The 26,929-nt window shown below is 39.4% G+C and overlaps 1 protein-coding gene across 3 annotated transcripts; it reads left to right on the plus strand.

Moving 5' to 3' along the window:
- Positions 1–403: 403 nt before the first annotated feature.
- On the plus strand, positions 404–26,929 carry TAF12 (TATA-box binding protein associated factor 12). 3 transcript variants are annotated; one of them, XM_068967978.1, is made up of 6 exons: positions 404–477; positions 12,925–13,176; positions 14,775–14,852; positions 18,869–18,983; positions 22,379–22,467; positions 26,436–26,929. In XM_068967978.1, exons 2-6 carry the CDS (start codon positions 13,009–13,011, stop codon positions 26,469–26,471), a joined length of 486 nt encoding a protein of 161 aa, XP_068824079.1. In that variant the 5' UTR covers positions 404–477; positions 12,925–13,008; the 3' UTR covers positions 26,472–26,929. The 3 variants fall into 3 exon arrangements, with proteins under 3 accessions (XP_068824079.1, XP_068824078.1, XP_068824077.1); XM_068967977.1 differs by having other exon boundaries at positions 410–546; XM_068967976.1 differs by lacking the exon at positions 404–477 and adding an exon at positions 12,160–12,231.

Consider the following 26,929-nt stretch of genomic DNA (forward strand, 5'->3'; position numbering starts at 1 on the left):
GACGTCCCCTTCTCCTCCCGCCTTCAATTACTGTCCTCACAGCACGACAAAGACAACCATCAAAAATGCCGACCTCTAAGCCATCCAATGGCGTCAATTACCGGCCTTGCTAGCAATATATACAACAAGCTATTCTGGGGAGAAACAATAAGGTCAGGGTTAGTAACGCCGGGATACAAGGCGCATAGCTCGCTCAGACTACCAGTCAGTCACAAACAGGAAAAAACCCCAACCGCCAAAACCCCAACCCCAACCCCAGAGCTACCCGGCAACATCACCACCACGTGTCTGAAGGCAGTCCGCGCCTGCGCAACCAGGCGCGCGCCCGCCGGCCGGAAGAGCCGCGCGTTTCCGGGTTGGAGGCGGGGAGCGGTGCCGGAAGTACTCGGGGAGGGCCGAGCAGTCGGACAGGCTGCTGAGACGAACGCTTCACTGGGGCAGTCTCCGCATATCATGGGGAGATAGACGCTGCTGCCTGTGAGTCTTGGGCCCTGGCAGTTGAGGAAGAAGAGCGGGAAGAAGGAGTCAGGACCCAGACCCACAGTGGTCAGTATTTGAAGAGCCAGGTTGTGGAGGAGACGGGGCTGTATGAGGAATCAGGCTCTTGGGACGGGACTGAGGGGCTCGGGGCTCGGAGAAGATACGGCTGTGGGGACCTGGGCTCCAGATGCGACATAGGGAAAGGGAACGGATGTGAGTTACCCGGCATCCTAGGGAAAGCGGGCTGAGAGGGCCAGACAGGATTGTGAGGACCCACGCTCCTTAGAGGAGAGGGTCGGAAGAGAACGGGGCGTGAAGACACGGTCTCCTAAGAGGTAAAAGCGGAGCTGTAAGGATTTGGGCTGCTGAGCGATAGAAGCAGGACATTGAAGACCCATGCTTCTAAGGAAGGATTCAGAAACGGGGCAGCGAAGACTTCGGTTCCCGAGAGACAGGAGTAGTAAGAGGACACGGGTTTGGGAAGAACAGGAGCGGGCAGTGAAGACGGACTTCTGTGGGGACGGGATCGGGGCTTGGAGACTCCGAAGTATCTGAGGGAACAGGGCTGTAAGGACCCGAACTCCTAAAAGCGAAGAGGATAAGGGGCCGTGGCTGTGAGGAAATGAGCCTCTTAGTAAAAGGGAGAGTTCGGAAAAGATACAGGGATCCACTTTTTCTCCTCGTAGTCTCTGAACCGAGAGTGGTAAAGGATGTATTCAGGGGAAGATAACGACTCCTTCGCGCTGCCTGCTTGACCTTTTGGCAGGCTTGTCTTGTGTCGGATGCAATCTAGGAAGCCCACTTGCAAGCATCTTCTTTTTCAGCTTCGTTCTGGTAAAGCACCTGGTGTAAAGTTGAAGCAGTTATATACTTATTAAGTGCTTTAAATCCCATTCTACTCAACTGAGCGCAGATCTCTCAATCTCAAAAAATGAGGATGGTGGAGATGAAAGGACCAGGAAAGATAATCTTTTTTAAAACTCATATTTTACATATAAGGAAGCTAAAATCCAAAAAAAGATTACAGTGAGGCCACGACTGATTAGATCATGATTTTGACACAGTACCCTGCTCTGCATAGCAGGTAGGAGATGCTTATGGTTAATATTACTTGAAGATATATTTCTGGAATCTTTGCTCTAACTTCAAACTCAAGAGGGAAGTTTTACAGATTCTAGTATTTTATTTTGAGTCTTCTTACTGTATTGACATTGATAAAATGAGTGTCACATGTTAGGAAACCTTTAAATGAAGCCCCTTCCCCCTCAAAATTATAGTAATTTAGAAAGTCAGGGATAAGTAAATTGTGTCCTTTCTTTTTAACATAAATATTTAGTGAAGATGGCTGCTTTTAGATAAGGATGGTGGGGATATTAGAACCAGTTACTTTGGTTCTTCAGTAATACCTTTTGCTGAAACTTAGAGTAAGTTTACAGTCCCACAAGTTAAATATTGTTAATTCCATTGTACAGATATATGAAATCAGTGCAGGGAGTGAAGTGCCTTGCCTGAAATCATTTGCTACTAACTGACCCAGCCCCAGTCAAATCCAGTTATGTGTTTTTCTAATATTTTTTTCTGTTTTTCTGAGTGGATTCCTCACCATGTTTCAATTTGCTCTTCAGCAAAATGGAATAGTTATACAAAGCCTAGCATTGAATAAAAGCTCTCCCTCCTCCTCCTCCAGACTCCTCTTAATATCAAGTACTGTAACTTATTAGGGTATTTAAGCACTGTGCTTTTGAGGGGAACTAAATTCCTGTGTTTTAAAGAAGCACAGATATTCAAGATAGAGAAATGGGACCTGTATAGAACTATCCTCACAGTGGAGTAAGACATATTAATTTTAAATTTAGGAGGCTAAGAAAGACCAGTGTGAAGAACAAGGACTTAAATTGGAGTAACTACAGTTATTGTAATATGAATTAGATGATTGAGAAAACCAAAATAACTTAGTTCCCAGTGGGTTTGCCTATACTGTTTTCAAATGCCTATATTGAATGCAAGTGATCAAAACTTACACCAAATTATGAGGTAAAGCATGACCATACTGCCATTTCAAAATACCTGATGATTTAATTCATGATAGTTTACTCCTGAGTTATCATTCTCATCTACATTTGCAAATTGTATTACTTATTTCACTCATTTGTGGCTCTAGCATTGATTATTAGAATAGGATTTCTAAGAAGTATCTGATCAGAAAACCATTGTGTTAGAGCAGATATGAACATAGAACATATTACTTTTGACCCAAAGTACTTGAGAGGCAACACATCGGCAGTGTTGATAACCTGCTCTGTGAAACAAGTGTGTTGAAGACAAACTTTTAAATCTATACACATGGACTTAATTTTAAATCTTACACTACTTGTTAGAGCTGGAGGAGACTTTAGATTTTGCCTGGTCCTTTTCTAATTATAGGAGTAGAAACTCTGGGCAAAGGCAGCTCACATAACTCGGTGGCATAACTATGGTGGCACCTAGCCCAACTGACTTGCATCGTCCCTGTGTCACAGTACCTTTCATCAGCCTCCTGCTGACCGTTTGCCACAACTTTTTTTTTAATCCACTTTTCTTTTTTAAATGTCTGTAGTAATAAGAGTAATTATGGGATGCCACTAATACATAGCAGGATGGGTGAAACATTTTAGGCTTAATATACTGACTTTTATAATTAAAATGTAAAAGAGGAGAGCATATATAATACACTAGCAAACATTTTAAATTGTACTTACCAGTGCCACACATTCTTCTAAGTGCTTTAGAGTACATAAACTCAGTGAATGGTCACAGCAATCCCATGGGGTATACCTTATGATTAACTCCATTTTCTAGATGAGGAAATTGAGACATAAAGAGATTAGGTAAATTGCTCAAGGACATAAAGCTAATAAGTGGCAGAGTAGGTGCTTGAACCCAGAAACTGCCACAAGAGTCCGTCCCTTGACTGCTGTACTGTAGTGCTTTCCTGCTAATTCAAAATTGCCTTAAAAAAAAAAAACAAAACCTGAACAGGATCAAACTAGTCAAAAAACAAGTAGAAAAAAATCCCACATTTCTGTTGCTCTCAGATCTTACAGACTGCAGTAAAATGGATTCTTTGTGGTTTATTTAGGCTGGAAACCATGAGCTTGTTTAGATGCATCTAGAAACCAGTGAGAAGAGAAACAGTCAGGTAGAAAACTCAAATCATTAAGTCATGTACCACAGTGATAAGGCTTTTATGCCATCAGGCTGGTAGCCCCTTTCAGTTTGGGGTTTCTTGTTTGGATCTTAGTTCTCTGACCAGGGATTAAACTTGTGTTCCCTGCAGTGGAATCGTGGCATTCTAATCACTGGACTGGCAAGGAATTCCCTACTTAGTATTTGTTTAAATAATAAATTCCTAAATATTTCAGAGGTAAAAGGATTTTAAAGCCAATCCAGGCACATGATTTCCACATAGTAGGGGCTAGTAAACAGTTTGCTATTATAATTGTTCTCCTCTCAAACTGTCCTACAGTGAATACCTCTGTTTTTAATCCATAGTACATTCCTACCTCTTGGCATGCTAAGAAAATGAGTTAGATTTGAGTAGCCCAAAAGCAACCATAGTATGTTACATAATGGAATTCAGGTTATTTACGGTCACTTCATTCCATTGTGCTTGACCAGCGTCATCTACAATTGAGCTAATGAAAGTTGTCAGTAAACAGATAATTTGAACCATTTTGATCACGTCATGATTTTTTGAAATTTTATTTTAAAATTTACACACAGTAAAATTCACTTTTCAGGTTACAGTTCTGTGAGTTGAAACAAGTGTGTACTGTCATGTAAGCACCATAACACTCAACTTACATAACAGGTCCAGCACCTTCCAGATTTCCTTCATGCTGCTCTTTTGTAGTCAGACTTTCCCCAGTGTCAAACCCCTGGCAATCACTGATCTGTTCTCCATCCATGTATAGCTTTGCCTTTTCCGGACCCTTACAGGAAGTAGCCTTTGGAATCTTGATTCTTTCATTTAGCTTAATGCACTGGCGATTATCCATGTTCTTTGTATTAGTAGTTCTTCCTTTCTGTTGCTAAATTGTATTCCATTGTATGGATATACATAGTTCATTTATCCATTCTCCAGGTGAAAGATTGTTTTCAGTTTTTGGCAATTATGGATAATGTTGCTATAAACATTCACATACTGAGTTTTGTGTGACTAAAAGTTTTCGTTTGTCTAGGGTAAATAGTTAGCAGTGGATTGCTGGGTCATATAGTAAGTATCCAATTTTATAATAAACTGCCAAACCATTTACCAAAGAGACTGTACCATTTTACAGTCACACCATAGATGTATGAGGGTTCCAGTTGCTCCAAATCCTTTCTAGCACTTGTCTATTTTTAATTTTAATTATTTTAATAGGTGCTTGCTACTGCTGCTGTTGCTGCTAAGTCACTTCAGTTGTGTCCGACTCTGTGCGACCCCATAGATGGCAGCCCACCAGGCTCCTCTGTCCCCGGGATTCTCCAGGCAAGAATACTGGAGTAGGTTGCCATTTCCTTCTCCAAGTAGGTGCTTTCTGTTATCTCGTAGTGGCTTTGGAGCTTCCCAGGTGGCGCAATGGTAAAGAGTCCACCTGCCAATACAGGAGACACAAGAAACCCAGGTTCGATCCCTGGGTTGGGAAGGTCCCCTAGAGTAGGAAATGGCCACCCACTCCAGTATTCTTGCCTGGAAAATTGCATGGATGGAGGAACCTGGTAGCCTGTATAGTCTGTGGGGTCGCAACGAGTTGGACATGACTGAGCACATAGCGGCTTTATTTTGCATTTCCGTAATGAGTAATGATACTGAGTGTTTTTTCATGTGTTTATTTGCCATCTGCTTGTCTTTGGTGAAGGATCTGTTCAGATCTTTTGCCCATTTTTTTTTTTAATTTTTTTTAATTTATTTAATTTTAAAATCTTTAATTCTTACATGTGTTCCCAAACATGAACCCCCCTCCTACCTCCCTCCCCATAACATCTATGTGGGTCATCCCCATGCACCAGCCCCAAGCATGCTGTATCCTGCGTCAGACATAGACTGGCGATTCAATTCTTACATGATAGTATACATGATAGAATGCCATTCTCCCAAATCATCCCACCCTTTCCCTCTCCCTCTGAGTCCAAAAGTCCGTTATACACCGCTGTGTCTTTTTTCCTGTCTTGCATACAGGGTCGTCATTGCTATCTTTCTAAAGATAGAGTTTAATTGAGTTGTTTTCTTATTGAATCTTGAGAGTCCTTGGTATATCCTGGATACAGATTGTTTGCAGATACATGATTTGTAAATATTTTTTCTTAGTCTGAAACTTGTCTTTATTTTCATTTGCAGAGCAGAAGTTTTACCTTGTGACTAAGCCCATTTATCAATTTTTTCTTTTGTGGGTTGTGTTTTTGGTGTTGTGTCTAAACTCTGCTTGACCCAAAGTTAGGGAGATTTTCTTCTATGTTTTCTAGAAGTTTTATAGTTTTACATTTTTACTTTTTAAGTCTGTGATCAGTTTTGAATATATTTTGTATAAGGTATGAGATAAAGGTCAAGATTAATTTTTGTTGCTACTGCTATATTTTTTGTTAGGTTTTAAAAACGGGTCAATATTACCTATTTCTTCAGAGGAAACAAACCAAACAATAGTTTATTTTAATTTTTTATAGGTTACATATGCACATATTACAGAATTTAGGGTATATAATGAAAGATAAGTATCACACCTTGGTTCCATGGTGTGGAACTGCCATGGATACTACCATTCCCCTTTCCCCCTCAAGACAACCATCTCTATCAGTTTCTTATGTATCTTTCCAGGAATAATTTATACATTTATAATTATGTGTCTTTTAAAACAAGTGATAACAAATTATCCTCACTGTTCTGTACCTTGCATTTTCAATGTACAGTGTATCTTGCAGGTCATTTCATGAAATTCCTTGCTTTTTAGAAACCAGTTTATTGAGACAGGCACATATTATACAATTCACCAATTTAAAGTATCCAATTCAGGGACTTCCCTGGTGGTCCATGGCTAAGATTCCATGTTCCCAATGCAGGGGGCGGGAGTTTAACACCTGGTTGGGAAACTAAGATTCCACATGCCACGGGGCACAGCCAGAAAAAGAAAAAGTGTACACTTCAGTGTTTTGGTTTCTTTGTTTATTTGGTTGTACCGGGTCTTAGTTGTAGCACGGGGATCTTTGATCTTCATTGTGGCATTCAAGATCTTTAGTTGAGGCAGGGGGGATATTTTTTTTAAGTTGTGACATGTGGAATCTAGTTCCCTGAGCAGGGATTGAACCTGAGTCCTGGAGTCTTAGCTACTGGAGCACCAGGGAAGTCCCTAGTCCAGTGTTTTATGGTACATAGAGGGCTGTGCAACCATCACCACAATCTACTCTAGATTATTTTTGTCACTCCTAAAAGAAACTGCATAACATTAGAAGTCAGTCCCTGTCCGTCTCCCCACTCCTCAGCTCTAGCAACCACTACAGTATAGATTGGTCTATTTTGGACATTTCATATAAATGGAATCATACAATATATAATCTTTTGTGAGTGGTTTCTTTCACTTAGATAATATTTTCATGTCTCATTTTTTTTCAGTGTATTCCATTATATAGTTATATTCTAGTGTATTTAACTATCACTTTGATAGACATTTAGGTTGAAATTGCTTGTATGTATAGTATTCTAGTCACATACAAATTCATCTGTAATATAAATTGCTAAAAATAGAACCATGGGATCAAAACAATATATACTTTTCTTATTTTGATAGATAGTCCAAGTAGCTCTCTATAGAGATCTCTAACTAATTTTCATTCCCCCCACTCCAGCAACTTATGAAATGATTATTTCTCCATAAAATTTTCAAACACAGTATGTATACTAAAACTTTGTCATCATTGCCAAATGGCAAATAAATAGTACCTTGTAGTTTTAATTTGTATTTTTATTATAAATGAGAATAAGGATCATTTCATTGTTTTAAGAACCATTTGAATTTCTTTTGTACTGTTATGTTTCTTCATAGTATTTATTTTGGATAGTTCTTACTGGTTTGCAGTCATTTTTTATATATAAAAGAAATTAATCCTTTGATGCATCTTGCATATATTTTTGCTAGTTTGTCTTTTGTCCTTTAACTTCATTTGTTACATTTGTTGCCATGCAGACATTTTTATTTTTGTGTGATTGAACATATTAGTCTCTCTTATGGTTCCTGAGCTATAGCTCCTGAGCTTTCATTTCTTTAAAAGGATATTATTTACTCTTGAAAATATTGTTTTTCCAATTTTTAAAAATTGAGATAACTTAGATTTATATAACATTATAAAAGATAATACAGAGCACTCTTTGCACCACCAGTTTTCTCTACTGATAACATTTTGCAAAACTTGAGTAATATGACAATCAGGATATCAACATTGATACAACCAATCTTATTCAGATTTCCCCAGTTTTACCTGTACTTGTTTGCTTATATGTATGTATGTACTAAGTACTACACAATTTCATCACTTTTTATAGGTTAATTTACCCATCATCACTATCAAGATATTGAACAGTTCCATCACAAGGGCTCTTCGTTGCCTCTTTATAACCACATCTCCCTCCCTCCCACCCAGTCCCTGACAACCTCACTAATCTGTCCTCTGTTGGTAAAATTTTGTTATTTCAAAGATGTTATGTAAATGGAACTATACAGTGTGTACTCTTTGAATTGGCTTTTCCCCAGCATAATTCTCTGGAAGTTCATCCAAGTTGAGCATATCAGTAGTTCATTCCTTTTTCTTGCTGAGTAGTATTCCATGGTATGGCTATACCACAGTTCGTTTAATGATTCCCCTATTAAAGGACATCTGAATTGACTGCAGTTTTTGATTATTGCATGTACGTCTCCTATGAGCATTCATGTACAAGTTTTGGTGTAAACATAAGTTTTCATTTTTCTAGGATAAATGCCTAGGATTGCAGTTGCTGGGTCATATAGTAGTTGCGTGGTTTTTTGTTTTTGTTTTTCCATATTCACTTTGTTGAGGTATAATTTTCATTCAATAAAATGTATACCTTGTAAGCATATAGTTCTGTGAGTTTTGATAAATGTAGCAGCTGTGTAAGCATTCCCCCACTTCAGATATTGAAGGTTTACATCACCTTGAAAACTTCCACCCTGCCCTGCTGCAGTCAGTCTCTGCCTCATCTATCATTAGAGACTTGTGTTTAGATCATTAGATATTAAAATTTCACATAAATGGGATCATAGTATGCATTATTTTGAGACTGGCTTTTTTTCCCACCAAAATATTTTGATTCATTCCTGTTGTTTTCTGTATTAGTGATTTTTTTCTTTTTCCATTTTTAAATAAACTCTTAGAGCAGTTTTATTTATTTATCTAGGAGGTCCTACCTGGAGAAGGCAGCAATGGCACCCCACTCCAGTACTCTTGCCTGGAAAATCCCATGGACGGAGGAGCTTGGTAGGCTGCAGTCCATGGGGTCACTAAGAGTCAGACACAACTGAGCGACTTCATTTTCACTTTTCACTTTCATGCATTGGAGAAGGAAATGGCAACCCACTCCAGTGTTCTTGCCTGGAGAATCCCAGGGACGGGGGAGCCTGGTGGGCTGCCGTCTATGGGTCGCACAGAGTCGGACACGACTGAAGCGACTTAGCAGCAGCAGGAGGTCCTACCGGGATAGCAATTTTAGATTTATAGAGTAATTGAGAAGATAGTACAGAACTCCCATATACCCTGCACCCAGTTACTGTAATAATGCACTTCATTATTAATATCTTACATTAGTATAGTATATTCGTTACAACTAATCAACCAATTTTGATACATCATTATTAGCTGAAGTCCATGGTTTATTCAGTTCTTCGTTTTTCCACTTAGTCTTCTTGTCTTTTTAGGCTCCTCTGTGACAGTATATGTTTAGATTTTTAAGAAATTGTTTTACAGAATGGCTATACCATTTATATTCCCACTAGCAATATGTGAGTGATCCAGTTTCTCTGCATCCTCATTAGCACTTGGTGTCACTATTTTTTATTTTAGTTATTCTGATAATTGTGTAGTTATATCTCATTATAGTTTTAGTTTGCCTTTCTTTAATGACTAATGTTGATTGAATGACTTTCAGTTTGCTTACTTGCTCTTTGCTTATCCTCCTTTGTGTAATGTCTGGTGTGACTTTTGTCCATTTTCCAGTTGAATTACTTTTTTTTTAACTATTGAGTTTTGAGAGTTTATTTAATGCATTCTAGATGCTAGTCTTTTGTTGGATCTGTAGTTTTTAAATATTTTCTCCTAGTCTGTAGCTTGTCTTTCCATCTTTTCTACATGGGCTTTCACTGAGGAAACTTTTAATATTTGATGAGGGCTAATTTATCAGTTTTCCCTTTTATTGATCATGCCTTTGGTGTCATGTCTGAGAATGCTTTGCCTAGCTAGAGCCCAAAAATGTTCTTTTTTTTTTTAAATTTTGTGGTTATACATTTTACATATATTTGATCCACTTTGAGTTAATTTTTGTATAAAATGTAAAGTTTAGGTTTCAGAATATTCTTTAAAGATATTCTGTATTTTATCTGTGATTTGATATTTAAAATTTAAATATCTGATCCATCTGGAATGGAGGAGCATATGAAAGGGAAAATGTATAACACCCCCCAGTGCAAATTGGTCAACTATTTAAATTTTAAATATGAAACTAGATATTTTCCAGATATACTCAGTCATACACGACCATTTATTCAATAATGTCTTTTCTCTATTGATAAATGCTATGAACATGAGTATATAGCTTTGTGTGAGAACATAAGTTTTCTGTTTTCTGAGATAAATGCCTAGGAGTGTAATCTTCTACCTATTTGCGGGAGGGGTTGGTTTATTGTCCCTAATTGTGGCATAATTTAAAATGCACAGATCTTAAATATTCAGTGTGATGAGCTTGACAGGTGTATAAGCCCTTGAAATCATCACCCACCCAGGTATGTTCTGGTGCTTTAAATTCAACCAAATAAAGGAACGGTCTAGGAAACTCAGAGCAGTGCCAGTCTGGAAACGGGTGTCTGGTTATCATCTGCTTTGTTTGTTTTGTTTTAATGGAGGAAGTAGCGCACTGACCCAGAATTTTTTAAAGTTAGAAGTATCGTTAGTTTCTCAACCGAATCAGTGGGAATGGTAAATTTCAGTCTTCTCTAAGAAACTTTGATTTTTCTTGCGTTACACAGATTCCGCTTATTTCATTAAGGCAGTTTATTTTATTAGTAGCCATCAGAGCTATTCCTTAAGATTAATTTCTATATGATTATTCATATTTGGTACTGTGTAGATAGCTTTTTTTTTTAATCTCCAGCTTCTTTTTTTTAAATATGTATTTATTTGGCTGCACCAGTTCTTAGCTGTGGCATGTACAATCTCATTCCCCAACCAGGGTTCAAACCCATGCCCCTTGCACTGGAGCATGGAATCTTAGCCATTGGACCACCAAGGAAGTCCCTATCTCCAAGTTCTTAATAGGGGAATTTCCGTTATTCAGAAATGCAAAAAAGTTCTTCCACTTACTTTGAGCAATACTCAGTGCTATTTGGGAAGTAAGTCTGTTGAATGTTGTGGGAATGTTATTTGAGGACAGAGTATGTTCATACTGATAATCTTCAATAAAGCTTTATCATAGAACTTGCTCTGGGAAAATAGTTTGTTTTTTTATAACATTAAGAGTTATTACCATTTAACAACCTTTTTTTTCCCTGATTCTTTCTTTGGTAACATTTGTGAGTAAGGGAGAAGGAAGCATGGACCATGTGTTTTTTTAAAAAAAGTAATCTTTATGTTATGCTACTCCCCTCAGCCAACTCTTGGCCAACAAAGTTTCTCTTGATCATTTAACTAGTTGCTTTTATTAGGAGTAAACCAGCAGAAGATGATTTCTGCCATTAGAGAGTTAAACAATTTGTTGGAGAGGAGCTTAGCAATAGGAGCAAGAATAGAATAGATGAAGATACTCATTTAGGCGGCTGCTGCTGCTAAGTCACTTCAGTCGTGTCCGACTCTGTGAGACCCCATAAATGGAAGCCCACCAGACTCCTCTGTCCCTGGGATTCTCCAGGCAAGAACACTGGAGTGGGTTGCCATTTCCTTCTCCAATGCATGAAAGTGAAAAGTGAAAGTGAAGTCGCTCAGTCGTGTCCGACTCATAGCGACCCCATGGACTGCAACCTATCAGGCTCCTCCATCCATGGGATTTTCCAGGCAAGAGTACTGGAGTGAGGTGCCATTGCCTTCTCCATTTAGGTTGCTAAGCTTTATCAAGTTCTGAAAACTTTGCCATGATTCTTGCAGGTTCAAATTCTGTAATTTTGGCCAATAAAGTGTTTCATATGCTGCTAGTTTATCCATAACAGTAGAGCATTCATTTTTTGGAAGAGTCTTAATGTTACTATTGTTATCATTAATTAATTTTAAAAGTTATATATGAAAGAGATGGAGATGTTTTTCTTGGTGCACAGTAGGAATAAGGAAATGTTTCTCTGCATCCAGTTTGCCTGCATCCAGGTCTTTGAAGGCATGCAGGCCATGCAACTGAAATGATTCTGTGACAAGGGTGGTGCTTGACGCCAGTTATTCATTTACAGGTAGCTTTTGAAAATGGCTGCCTCTCATTTCACCGGGCTCACAGCCGTTGCTGATGTAATTAAAGATCTAGACACTCAGATAGCTGTAAGTAAGCTCCTTGAGGTCACCGTGGGCAGAAATTCTTGAATGTGCTTCTGATCTTGATGACACCAAAGCTGAGGTCCACCGAGTCAACTTCATGGCTCTAAAATTTAGAAGTCTTGGCTATTCCAGGCTAGGGACTCTGCATGTATTTAAAGATTGCTAACACTCAGAGAAAATTTGCCCTTGATGACAGAGAAGAGCTTACTTTTAACAATTGCTAAATTTATCGTGTTTATCAGGTCCTGGCATAGATTTAAGCATGTTTGAAATACTGAAATGAACTAATCTGTTTTTTGAAGTTTTGTGACTAAGTTTCAAGTATGTGATTGTGCCATGGTTTATTTGAATTTAGCCTTATTTGATGTTCAAAAATAATGCATGTACTACTTAACCAAGTATTCTGTTTTTACAAATTCTTCAAAAATGTCTTGCTCATTCTAGTTTATTTATGTCCATAAGATTCCTCATTTCATTTAATTTCTTATTTCACTTGTGTGGACTATTTAGCTTTTCCAAAAGAGATGGTTTCTAAATATCAGGTGAGAACAGTGAACATTCTTCATTCCATTTTGAATGTGCAGGTGTCAAATGAAGACCCTTCAAAGTCCAACAGACCTCATAGAATTTTACTTTTAAAACTCATCCTTTATTACATGTCTTTCCTGAATTAATTCTTTTGTTTTTCTTCCACAGTTGATTGGCCTTGGTCCTCATAGCTCCAAAAAGAAACAAGATCTTGATAAGCTCTATGAGCTGAAGTCCAAAGCAAGACAGATTATGAACCAGTTTGGTCCCTCAGCCCTAATCAACCTGTCCAATTTCTCATCAATAAAACCGGAACCAGCTAGCACCCCTCCACAAGGCTCCATGGCCAATAGCACTGCAGTGGTAAAGATCCCAGGCACTCCTGGGACAGGAGGGCGTCTCAGCCCTGAAAACAATCAGGTATCATCCTCTTTTTGTTCTCTGCGGGCACTTCTTACCTGTTCTTTAAAGCAGTGATACTTTGAGAGATGTCCATCTCAGATGCTGCCTCTTCCTCTCAGACTTCTTAAGTTCTTTATTGATATATCACGTACATTTATCAATTTTTACTTTGTGGAATATATGTGTGTATACATATATATATATATATATACACACATGCATGCATTAATACAATACCTTGCCTATGACAGGTTTTTATATATTTATATATAAATATATGCTATATAATTGTTAAGCAAAATAAAATAGGTAAATAATTAATGGCTTCGTTATTCATTATTCCTGTAATAAAAGTACTGTTGCTTCCAGTCTTTTCTCCTTCTAGTTCATCTAGCTGCTACCATTATTCATTTTCTGCAATGATTCTATAATCTGACCCCCTCTTTTTACCCATGATCCTGATTCTGTCCTCCAGAGCCATAAAAAATAAGTATAATCTCTGACTTGGGCCTTGTAGGCTGAGTAGAACAGGATGAGGAGACAGTAGTTCAAGAGAATGAGGGAGGGACTAGCAGCGGTGAATGGGAAGGGTTAGGCAGATAGGAGATTGATTACCATACTGAGTGTGGAGTTGGAGAAGAGCAGAAATTAAAATTGTATAGGTGGGATTACAGCAGAACGTACTGGGCCTATGTTAGTTTCCATTGGAACTTTTAGTCAATAAACAATCTTTGCAAATATTCAATGAGGCATTAAAATAACAAAGTATCTTAGGGGGATTAACTTGACAGTAAGGGGACAAGAAAGGTAAGAAAGGGGGCAGACTTCTGAGAGGAAGTCTGAGACTCTTACAGTAAGTCACGATATGCGGTAAAGAATTAAACAATAATGGTAGAATGGATAGATCTGAGACATTATTAACAAATATTTATTTTTTAAATTGTATTCTTTTTTCCTATTTCAATGTTATACAGGCTTTTCATGAAATTTTAGAAAAAGAGAGAGTAAATAGTCCATAATTCTACTACTACCCCAAAGTAACTGTGGTAAACATTTTAGTGTATTGATTCTTCTTTAGTGGCATATACATGTGATATAATTTTTCCTTTATGAAAAAGGGGATTATAGTTGTACATACTTATACAAATATTCAGTTAAACAGAAAGGAACACATGTTCCTAGCCATCGAGGAGCTTTTAGCTATTAAATCAGAAAACAAGGAAAGAAACCCAATGATGGAAGGGTACACAGGGTATGACAGAGGCCGAAGGAGGAGGTGGTTGCTTTTACCTGGGTAGCCTAGGAAAGCACAGAAAGAAGGCTCTGTGAGCTGGGCAGGTGGGAAGAAGGGTAGACGAGCTTGTCCAAAGGCAGCAGAGGAGCTATATAACTTGTGGTGGTCAGAAAATTGGTAATTAATACAGAGTTTCCTAAAACTGTTTGACAGATGTTGGCCTCTCCTCCAGGCTGCTCTTTCTGCCTTTCCCTAGGCTGTTCTTGTCTCTAGAATATAGCCTTCCAGTAGTAGCTCCAGGTAGGCCAGACTGAGAATTCTTTGGAAAGTAGAAATCAAACCCAGTAAATTGGCTGAAAACTATTCTCCCAATTAACTTTAGGTATTGACCAAGAAGAAGTTACAGGACTTAGTAAGAGAAGTGGATCCTAATGAGCAATTGGATGAAGATGTGGAGGAGGTAAGGTGGGACTGGGTACTCCAGAGACTGTGTCCCTGAGAAGTCGTACAGAATAGCCGTTAACAGCGCAGACTCTAGAGGCAGACATACCTGAATTTGAGACTTGGCTCTGTGGGTGTGTTAGTGAAGCTTTCTGAAACTCAGCTTCCTCCCGTGTTGGTAAGGTATGACATTATTTATCTACAGGGTTATTCAGAGTTTTTATGAGGGTCCGGTAGAATAACTTACACAAATCACCTTAGAGAAGGTTTAGCACTTATACCTAACAACACTGCTATTTTTGCCTATCAGAAAGGGTGTAGTCTGCTGCTCATAGGCAGTTACTTTCAGCAGTTTAAATTGTGTCTTCTATTTCTTTGCTTTTTTAATTAATTTTTTTTCGCCCACACTGTTGGGGCCCGTGGGATTTTAGTTCCCTGACCAGGGATTGAACCCATGCCCTCTGCATTGGAAGTGCTGAGCCTTAACCACTGGACCATCAGGGAAGTCCCCATTCCACTGAATTTCTGAGTAATATACTTAAACAGATATTCTTTGATTCATTAATTTTCTAATAGTTGTAAACTTACTGTTATGGTAGACGAGAATTTGTTAAACCACTCACATACATGCCATACATGCTTTCCTTTCTCTCATTTTTCCAGTATCGTTTTGTCACAATTTTTGCATAGCCCAGAAATCAGTATTTACATTATTCTGGCTATTTGTTTACTCATCACCAGTGAGCCAAGTCATGCCTATGACTACCTTTCTTTTTTGGTATAACTTATCTTCTTGAAGTAGGTAATTGACCCTTTTTAGTTACTTACTTTTCTTTGTGTCTTTTTTATTCAGCTTCCACTATTAGCTATCTTATACCCCATCAACATTATTTTCCAAATGGAAAAATACTTGATTTGGGTTTTCTCCCTCTGGGAGAAACCTCCATCCTCTTCTAGTTTGATTTATTTTAATCCACTTATACAGGCCCCTCCCCTTCCTTTTGCTCTTTTTCTGTTGGATGTCTTGTCTCCTAAATCCCACATCCTCTTATTTTACTCCCTCATTTTGTTAGACTAGATTTTTTTTTTTTGTTACTTCCTACGAAAGGCTAGATGATAGGTAAAATGTTTGAAAATATCTGCAGTCTAACCCCACACTTAATTTTTAGTTTGGGTGAATTTAGAATTCTATTTGGAAATTATTTTTTTCCTGTTAGTGATGAAGGCATTGCTCCATTGTCTTCTGAAATTTAAGAAACCTTAGGCTATTCTGGTCCCAGTTCTTCTAGGGTCCAAATTTTGTCCTGTTCCGAATTTTCATATGAGCCTTATATGTATCTTTTTTCTTTTGTTGTGCTGTGTTCTTACAGGCATCTTTTAGACACTTGCGTGCCTCAATTCAAAGATGATTTTTTTTTTTTTTTTACTTTTCTGAGGAATATGTAATGATAGAGAAAGGAACTGCAGGTTGCAAAAACAGTATAATTCCACTGTTACTTTTATGTTTTTTTTATCTGGAGGGAAAATATTTGTCCTCACTATGTGAGTTTGGTTTTTTAGATAGCAGCTTTATTGAAATAAAATTCATGTAACACACAGTTCACGCATTTTAAATGTACACAGTTCATTGGTTTTTAGTATATTCACAGAATTGTACAGTTATAAACATAATCTTAAAACATTGTCATCACCCCTAAAAGGAGCAGTCACTTCATTTTCCCACAACCCACACAACCCTTGGCAACCACTAAACTACTTTCTGTCTCTGTAGATTTGTTTATTTTGGACATTTCAAATAACTGGAATCATATAATAATTGGTCTTATATGACTAGTATCTTTCACTTAAACATAATGTTTTTTAAATTCATCCTGTTGTAACAAGTATCAATACTTCATTTCTTTTTATGACTGAATAATGATAGTCCATTGTATGGGTATCCATGTTTTGTTTTTCCATTTATCAGTTGATGGACATTTGGATTATTTCCACTTTTTGGCTATTATCACTAATATTGCCATGAACATTCATGTACAGGTTTTTTGTTTTTTCTTTCCTTTCTTTTTTTGAAATCATGTACAGTTTTTTCTGTGGGCATATTTTTTCATTTCTTTTGGATATATACCTAAGACTGAAATTGATGAGTCATATGGTAACTGTGTTTTTCCTTTGAGGAATTTCCTGTTTTTATAAAGTGTTCCATCCTTTGACATTTCCACCAGCTGTTATGAGGGTTCCATTTTTTTAATCTTAGGTTTTTGATAATTTCTTCTCTATTATTGTTCTTTCTTTCTGGAATGACAGTTGTCCGTGTAACTTAGTAGTTCCATGGCTGTGAACAAGTTAGTCTCCATGAATCTTAGCATCTTCCTCTATAAGCTTAGGGTAAAATCCATGCCCCATTTTTTTTTCCACAGGATTATTATAACAGTAATAGTTGGATGTTGGATCTTCTGCATTGATCCTTAGTTTTGGGGTTTTTAAAAAAATCTTTTCTAGTGTTCATTTCTTTGCAATTCTAAGTTTTTCTTGCTGGAGAGATTTTCCTCAATTTATCTTCTAAATTTTAACTTTTTTTTATAAAAAATTTAATTTCCATGAACTTTTTCTTGTTGACTGTTTTTTTTCCCCTTAAGCCATTCTGTTCTTATTTTATGATTGTTAGGGTCATCTTCTATTTTTCTTTTTGAAGATATTAATTATGTTGTTTGACATTTTCTTCTTTTCCCTGTATTGTCTGTTTCCTTTGGGTCCCCCTAATCCCCCTTTTGTTTGTTTATTTTCTTTTTAGTGTTGGAGATTTTCTTCAGATGTCTAGTAATCCTGGTATGTGTTGGGAAAAGTCGCTTGGCTGCTTTTGAAGATGAGGATTGGAAGTCTGTTCTGTTTATAGACATCTAACAATTCTTCAGTTTTTAGTTCCATATCTCAGTCAAGTCTTCTGTGGTTAATGATAGCTCCAAATCCTGGCTCTGCCAGATCAGTTCAGTTCTCATTGGTGTCCCCTCTACAGGCATTTGTGTTATACCTTCTGTCTGCTAGGTCAGTTCCCACTCTTTCTTTGTTACCTCTTTTCCAAAATTTGCTGTAAAAGTTTATTGGAATCTCTTGCCCATTAAGGTTTTCTCTCTTTTTCTTGTTGTCTTTGTGGATTTATATGTCTCCCCACCCCCACCCTTTTCTTGTTTTACTGGGTTAGGGAAGGAGAGGTCATTTTTGGAGTTGACTTACCATGTTTAATCATTTGAAATCTTTATTTTAGATAGTTTGGTTCCATAGGAAAGATAGCAATATAGTAATGGTCTAGCAGAAAAAGTAATGTTTATAACTATGGTTGTAATTTTCTTTTATTTTTTTTTCCAGAGGAAGACATGAGGAAGGTATTCACTAATCAAAATTTCAGTTTTTTTTAATTGTAGATTTTTAACTTCAGAATTCTGATTTTGCTCTTTACATAGTCTACGAATAATGGATAATGAAGTGGAAAGAATCCAGGATTTGGACTTAGAACCTTGAGCTCGAATCCTGCTTCCGCTGCTTAGTAGTTACGTGGCTATAAATAAGTTAGTCTCCATGAATCTTAGCATCCTCCTCTACAGAATTAGGATAAAATCTATGCCCCATTTTTTTCCCCCCATGGGATTATTATAAGGACTCGGTGAGATAATGGAAATAAAAATGCTTAAGAGAATATGAAGGATTTAATGAGAAAATGAGGATTTAATGATTCACTTTTATGTTCCTCGCTAATTCAGAAGAAGATACAGAGGGGGTAGGGCTTGGGCTGGTGGACTGCTGCTAGGTAGAAAGTACAGAAAATGCATCCTCAGAAAGGTGTGAATTTCTCTCAACCTGGTTAACGAGTGGGTATGTTTCTCTTGTCCTCACTCCTCCTTACCTTCACTCAAATGCTGATTCCAGGCCTTGTAATAGAAAGTCTGACTAGATATGTGATTCAAGCAAATATAGGTGTCTCCGCAACAGGAGCCTACCCTGCCATGCCATGGTTACTCTCCCCCGTCGTTTTTCCCCCAGATGCTGCTGCAGATTGCTGATGATTTTATTGAGAGTGTGGTGACAGCTGCCTGCCAGCTTGCTCGGCATCGCAAGTCCAGCACCCTGGAGGTGAAAGATGTCCAGTTGCATCTAGGTATGTGGTCTCGTTTCTCTCTGAGGTATCCACACTGTTGCTCCTTCAGGAACCTTCCTGCCAGGATCAGACTTTAGGGCTCTGGGATTTATATATTCATTCAATAGTAACATTAAACAGGAAAGAGAAATCCATCCATGGTATGGGGAATGAGCCCTGCATTGGGTTTGCCACTTTCTAACTGTACCACCTTATCCTTTCCACTTACTTTCTCTTAAAGTCGATTTCCTCATTTGTGAAATAGGGATCATAATATCATCCTTACAGGGTCATTGTGAGGATTATAGATAATGTTTGTAAAGTGACTGGCACAAAATAATGAGCTCAGTAAATGTAGCTATTCTATGTCCACCATTCATATAATGGTATTTTCCTTTCAGTTTTTAGTTTATTGAAGTATTTTTCCCAAGAACATTTTATCCCTAATGCACATATAATTTTGTATTCTGCTTTTCTACTTAATAGACACTAAATTTGAGCTTCGATTTTTCTGGGAGACCCTCATCTAACATTGATAATCATAATCACTTGGAAATGAGTAAGCCACCCCCATCCCCATCCCCTGCTGCATTGGTTGCAGTGTGATCAAAAGAAAGGGAACAATCTGTGACTACAAAGTCAGGCCAAAAGAATGAGGCACAGTGACTAAGGGATTCAGTGCAGATCAGCCCATGACTGAACGGCTTCCTTCTCGGTGTTAGGGAGCTACTGCTCAGAAGGTGCTGGTCCTGGGGGTGGAATAAATGACACACTTCTGGTTAACATGGCTGGCATTATTAGCAGAAGACTTTGCATCATACTTTCACATCATACTTTGGCCACCTGATGCAAAGAATTGACTCACTGGAAAAGACCCTGATGCTGGGAAAGATTGAAGGCAGGGGGAGAAGGGGACGACAGAGGATGAGGTGGTTAGATGACATCACCGACTCAATGGACATGAGTTTGAGCAAGCTCCAGGAGTTGATGATGGACAGGGAAGCCTGGCATGCTGCAGTCCCTGGGGTCACAAAGAGTCAGACACGACTGAGTGACTGAACTGAACTGAATAGCAGAAGACAGATATTTTGATTACCTGTTACTGTATAACGAACATGGCAGAAACAGCATGGCTTTTGTCAACTAGCCTCTGAAGACACATTGCATTGCATGTGCACGTGCTAAGTCACTTCAGTTGTGTCCAACTCTTTGTGACCCCGTGGACTATAGCCTGCCAGGCTCCTCTGTCCATGGGATCCTCCAGGCATGAATACTGGAGTGGGTTGCCATGCCCTTCTCCAGGAGATCTTCCTGACCCAGGGATCGAACCAGCATCTCTTACATCTCCTGCATTAGCAGGCAGGTGCTTTACCACTAGTGCCACCTGGGAAGCTGAATTCTGTTCTATGAGGCAATCACAAAGACCTATCCTGGCTCAAGGGGAGGGATCACAGACTCCACTTCTTGATAGAAGACATACTTTAAAACCACCACAACACAAATGCATAGAGACCAAAAGTACAATGGTGGTTACCAGAGGCTAGGAGGATGGAGCAATGGAAGTTATTGTTTAATGTGTACAGAGTTTAGGTTTGGATGGATGGATGAAGAAGTTTTAGAGGTGGATAATGGTAATGGTTGTGTGAATGTGCTTACTGCCACTGAGCTGTACACTTAAAAATAGTTAATTTTATGTGTATTTTATCATACCCTCCCCCCAAAAAAATCCTACACAGTTTCTATTACTTTCAGAGTTTAACATTCCTGTTTGTAAAAGTATTTTGTATTTTGATTGTTGAAAATAAAATTGGAATGTCAGTTTCTTCATTAAGGGTAAGAAATAATTATCACAGACATGAATACTTGAAATTCTGTATGACCAGAATAGCTTCTTGTCAGGGGGCCTAATGGAACCTGAATCATAAGGAAGATTGCTGGGAGGCATGGGATCAGAGCATGGGAAGTTAGGGAACCTGGTGTTAACCATCTGGGTCAGCTGTGCACACCTCCTCCTAGCCCTAGCAAGGATAAGTTTGCCAGTGGGGCTGTAAACCTTGATGGCTTTCTTTTGGACAGGCTGGGATGGATACTGCCAGTGTTTGCTTCTCACCCAGCTATTTCCTATACTTGAATGGTTAGATAACCTCACCTTCTGATTGACATGGTCTTCATTTCTTTATTTTTTTCCATTAAATATATTTATCTGTAGAATATACATTCATACTAATTCATTATCTTTAGGTTTAAATGAATGTAAATATTCAGGGTTACTAAACTGATTAATTTAGGTATCTTCTAACTAGTTGTACTTGAATATATATTAAATATGGACTCCTTTTGAGTAGAGAGTTATTCCCTAAATCTTATATGTGTGATTTTTTTACATTTGATGTAGTTAAAGTGCAGTATACTTTTATTTGTAGATTGAGGGGTCCATGTAGTTATGCCAGTTTCTGACAAAGGAGAATAACCAAATGTCTGCCCTCTGGTAACTTGGAGTAGCAGTTCTACAGGTATGGTCATCCAGTGGCAAAAGGTCCTGGAGCTGTGGCGTGGACATACCTGTATCAGTATCTGTATTTCTGTGTGTTTATCTCAGGCTCTGGGATTGCAGTATGCCACTGAGGGCTCTCAACCACCCTATCAGGTGGTTATTTCTGTTGTTATTATTCAATCACCAAATCGTGTTCAAGTCTTTACTTCCCTCTGGATTGCAGCACACCAGGCCTCCCTGTCCTCCACCATCTCCTGGAGTCTGCCTAATTTCATGTCCATTGAATCAGTGATGTCAACCAACCATGTCATCTTCTGTCGCCCTCTTCTCTTTCTGTCTTCAATCTTTCCTAGCATCAGGGTCTTTTCCGATGAGTAGGCTCTTCACCTCAGGTGGCCAAAGTATTGGAGCTTCAGCTTCAGCATCAGTCTTTCCAATGAGTATTTCTGTTGTTACTACCATATAAAAGGTCAAGAAACCAAGACCCAGCATTATATTGCTCCACAGTGAAGCAGCAGAGCTAGGACCTGGCTCTTCACTCCAGATTGCTAAGAGTGCCTTTCCGTTCCTACTCCTCCTTTAGGTTTGAGAGGAGTCGCCTTGAGCATAAGGGTAAGATGATTGAAGAAACAAGTAACTTTCCTGGAAAGCTACGTAGAAAACCTTAGGGCTTCACACTCAAAATTTTGACTCATTTACCTCCTTTTTCCTTGCAAGAAGGTCAGACAGTGTCCTCTCAAACCTTTAAGGCACCATATGCAGTTACCTATTTGGGTCCTATAGAGCTGCTCTTCAGAGTTACTGTTTGTTAGTACAGTGAATTGCCCAGGTTAGTTCTCCCTAACCCTTGTCTGAGAGTCACACTGCACCCAGACACTCTCTTCCTGGTCCCCTTATCTCTGTGTGGGCTTCTTCCTTACAGAACGCCAGTGGAACATGTGGATCCCAGGGTTTGGCTCTGAAGAAATCCGACCCTACAAAAAAGCTTGCACCACAGAAGCTCACAAACAGGTGAGAAGCCTTCAGAGTCCCAAGGCTGCCACAGCTGATTCCTTGAGTTGTGTCTCAGAGAGAAGGCACACAGCTACTGTCTGCAGCTGGGAAATAACTGCAGTGTCATTTCCCCCAAAAGTCAGAGAGGGCAGGAGGCAGCAAGCCTCCATGGTACATCAGACATATTTTTCCTTGGTACTTTGCTGTTCTCATGTGGGGTCTGTTGTTTCCCTCAACTCTGATGAGAGGAAAAACTGAGTGTCTGTGGGTGTTGCTTAAAGTTGATTCTAGGTTCTTCTAACATGGATGGAACTTGCCCCCACCACATCTCATTAATGAAATCTTTCATTGTTGCTGATTTGAACATCATCCAGGAACCCCTGACTAAAGGGCAGTTTAAGGAAACAAGTATGCTATACTTACGCCAGGAGGTAGCACCCACGCTGCTGTGGCAGGCATTCTGGCCTCTGCCCCAGGTTAACCTTTGTTCTCTGTCCCTCTTACTGCAGAACTGAGGGGTCAGTAAGAGAATCTGTCTCCACTTTTGCTGGAGATCAAGCTGTCGCAGTCACTAGTCAGTGTCATAGCAATATTGGCCTCCATTTGACAAGTCTTAATTTAACTGGCTACTCTGATTTGAAAGTGGGCCTTTGCAAGCTTTAGATGGCCACCGTTGGGCAGTTCTGACTGAGTGTACCTTGCTTTTCCATAGCTTAGGATCTCTGGATGGGTATGTTTACAAAGCTCACAAAGGAAGCTCTATAAGAAGACCGCTAATAGCCTAAGTCATACCTGAATGGTCTAGCGGTTTTCCCTACTTTCTTCAATTTGAGTCTGAATTTGGTAATAAGGAGTTCATGATCTGAGCCACAGTCAGCTCCTGGTCTTGTTTTTGTTGGCTGTATAGAGCTTCTCCATCTTTGGCTGCAAAGAATATAATCAATCTGATTTCGGTGTTGACCATCTGGTGATGTCCTAGATAGAGTGCCTGATGAACTATGGAATGAGGTTCGTGACATTGTACAGGAGACAGGGATCAAGACCATCCCCATGGAAAAGAAATGCAAAAAGGCAAAATGGCTGTCTGGGGAGGCCTTACAAATAGCTGTGAAAAGAAGAGAGGCGAAAAGCAAAGGAGAGACGGAAAGATATAAGCATCTGAATGCAGAGTTCCAAAGAATAGCAAGAAGAGATAAGAAAGCCTTCTTCAGTGATCAGTGCAAAGAAATAGAGGAAAACAACAGAATGGGAAAGACTAGAGATCTCTTCAAGAAAATTAGAGATACCAAGGGAACATTTCATGCAAAGATGGGCTCGATAAAGGACAGAAATGGTATGGACCTAACAGAAGCAGAAGATATTAAGAAGAGGTGGCAAGAATACATGGAAGAACTGTACAAAAAAGATCTTCACGATCCAGATAATCATGATGATGTGATCACTAATCTAGAGCCAGACATCTTGGAATGTGAAGTCAAGTGGGCCTTTGAAAGCATCACTACAAGGAAAGCTAGTGGAGGTGATGGAATTCCAGTTGAGTTGTTTCAAATCCTGAAAGATGATGCAGTGAAAGTGCTGCACTCAATATGCCAGCAAATTTGGAAAACTCAGCAGTGGCCACAGGACTGGAAAAGGTCTGCTTTCATTCCAATTCCAAAGAAAGGCAATGCCAAAGAATGGCAATGCCAAAGAATGCTCAAACTACCACACAATTGCACTCATCTCACATGCTAGTAAAGTAATGCTCATAATTCTCCAAGCCAGGCTTTAGCAATACGTGAACCTTGAACTCCCTGATGTTCAAGCTGGTTTTAGAAAAGGCAGAGGAACCAGAGATCAAATTGCCAACATCTGCTGGATCATGGAAAAAGCAAGAGAGTTCCAGAAAAACATCTATTTCTGCTTTATTGACTATGCCAAAGCCTTTGACTGTGTGGATCACAATAAACTGGAAAATTCTGAAAGAGATGGGAATACCAGACCACCTAACCTGCCTCTTGAGAAATCTGTATGCAGGTCAGGAAGCAACAGTAAGAGCTGGACATGGAACAACAGACTGGTTCCAAATAGGAAAAGGAGTACATCAAGGCTGTATATTGTCACCCTGCTTATTTAACTTATATGCAGAGTACATCATGAGAAACGCTGGACTGGAAGAAGCACAAGCTGGAATCAAGATTGCTGGGAGAAATATCAATAACCTCAGATATGCAGATGACACCACCCTTATGGCAGAAAGTGAAGAGGAGCTAAAAAGCCTCTTGATGAAAGTGAACGAGGAGAGTGAAAAAGTTGGCTTAAAGCTCAACATTCAGAAAACAAAGATCATGGCATCCGGTCCCATCACTTCATGGGAAATACATAGGGAAACAGTAGAAACAGTGTCAGACTTTTTTGGGGGGCTCCAAAATCACTGCAGATGGTGACTGCAGCCATGAAATTAAAAGACACTTACTCCTTGGAAGAAAAGTGATGACCAACCTAGATAGTATATTCAAAAGCAGAGACATTACTTTGCTGACTAAGGTCCGTCTAGTCAAGGCTATGGTTTTTCCTGTGGTCATGTATGGATGTGATAGTTGGACTGTGAAGAAAGCTGAGCGCCAAAGAATTGATGCTTTTGAACTGTGGTGTTGGAGAAGACTCTTGAGAGTCCCTTGGACTGCAAGGAGATCCAACCAGTCCATTCTGAAGGAGATCAACCCTGGCATTTCTTTGGAAGGAATGGTGCTAAAGCTGAAGCTCCAGTACTTTGGCCACCTCACACGAAGAGTTGACTCATTGGAAAAGACTCTGATGCTGGGAAGGATTGAGGGCAGGAGGAGAAGGGGACGACCAAGGATGAGATGGCTGGTTGGCATCACTGACTCGATGGTCGTGAGTCTGAGTGAACTCCGGGAGTTGGTGATGGACAGGGAGGCCTGGTGAGCTGCGATTCATGGGGTTGCAAAGAGTCAGACACGACTGAGCGACTGAACTGAATAGCCTAAGTGCAATATTGTTCAGAAGGGAGTCCCTCAAGGCAGTGGACAGTCAATTTGGTTCTGCTATCAAATTGTCCACTTTTAGCCCTATTTATTTATCAGTCAGCAAATATCAGTACCCCACTCCAGTACTCTTCCCTGGAAAATTCCATGGATGGAGGAGCCTGGTGGGCTGCAGTCCATGGGGTCAGACACAAGTACAACTAAGAGTCGGACATGACTGAGCGACTTCACTTTCACTCTTCACTTACATGCATTGGAGAAGGAAATGGCAACCCACTCCAGTGTTCTTGCCTGGAGAATCCCAGGGACAGGGGAGCCTGGTGGGCTGCCATCTATGTGGTCGCACAGAGTTGGACACGACTGAAGCTACTTAGCAGCAGCAGCAGCAAATATAATGTTAAAACGATCTCTTGGTCAAAGAGTGAGCAAAGCAAGTCGTTAATTTGGCCAGTGGCTGGTAATAGGAAGATTTGAAACCCATGATCTGAATGTTGCCAGATGGGTTATGGTGGAAATTACTAGAGTCAGTTTCCTCCATTGCAGGTCATCAAGTGTGAAATATCAGCTCCCTTTGTGTGTTGGGAACAGGCTCAAAACAGAGGCCTCTTCCCTATTTTTCCATCATCAGAAAAAGAGATTGGTGAGGGGGAGTAAGCCTAGAAAACACGTATTCTGACAGCCTGTCCCTTTAAATCCCCAAAAGGCAAGAAATGTCAGCTTCCGCTTTTAACATGTTTTTTTTTGCCATCCCACTAGCGTAGGGCTCTTTGAGTCTTTCGGTCAATGAAATGGGTCTACTGGCCAATATAAACATCTTTTAGGGCCCCGCAGACTGCACTTTAGTTAGAAGGAGTCTGCTGAGCTGCCCTGTGCCTGTAAGTTCCTGAGGACTCCAGCCTCAGGAGTGGCGTAGACCATGCTGCCTGGTAACCACACATGGACTTCCTGGAAAGTTCCTCACTCTAACCTGTGTCATTGCTTATTTCTCTCTCCTTTCAGAGAATGGCGTTGATCCGGAAAACAACCAAGAAATAACGCATGGAAAGCTCAGGGGATGGACAGCAATGTATTCGGAGATACTTGAGCTGAGACCTCAGCCATCTCATCCTTGGATTTTTTTTTTTTAATGCTTTACAGAGAAGCATATATTTTTTATTAACAGTGCAGCAATATCTATAATGACTGAGAGGATCTGCCAAAAGAATAAAGCCTCCTACCCCAACTTCCAGTCCTTGTTCCCTGCCATCTCAAAGAAGAGCAGTGTATCTTCCAGAGAAGATTTTATTTGTGGTTTATTATGTAAGTGATTGAATAGGGGACAAAGCATTATGGTCTTTTTGGTGAGAGAGTATTAATATTAGCAGGATTTGTAGAGGTTTCTGTTCCCTTCTCCCTCTCCCTTCTCCCTGTACTTTGTAATGTCAGTGTTTATATGAATATGACTTTCATTTGCTTTTCCAGAATAAAGAAGTTATTAATCGAAACAAACAGGG

This window comes from Capricornis sumatraensis, chromosome 3 (genome assembly GCF_032405125.1).
Source record: "Capricornis sumatraensis isolate serow.1 chromosome 3, serow.2, whole genome shotgun sequence".
Taxonomy (NCBI): Eukaryota; Metazoa; Chordata; class Mammalia; order Artiodactyla; family Bovidae; genus Capricornis; species Capricornis sumatraensis.

Excerpts from the sequence above, each read along its gene's own strand:
- TAF12 (XM_068967976.1), top strand. The coding sequence starts at position 12,160 with ATGGCTGCCTCTCATTTCACCGGGCTCACAGCCGTTGCTGATGTAATT. Across the intron at positions 18,984-22,378 it reads AGATGTCCAGTTGCATCTAG|AACGCCAGTGGAACATGTGG; the intron begins GTATGTGGTCTC and ends TCTTCCTTACAG. Across the intron at positions 22,468-26,435 it reads CCACAGAAGCTCACAAACAG|AGAATGGCGTTGATCCGGAA; the intron begins GTGAGAAGCCTT and ends CTCTCCTTTCAG.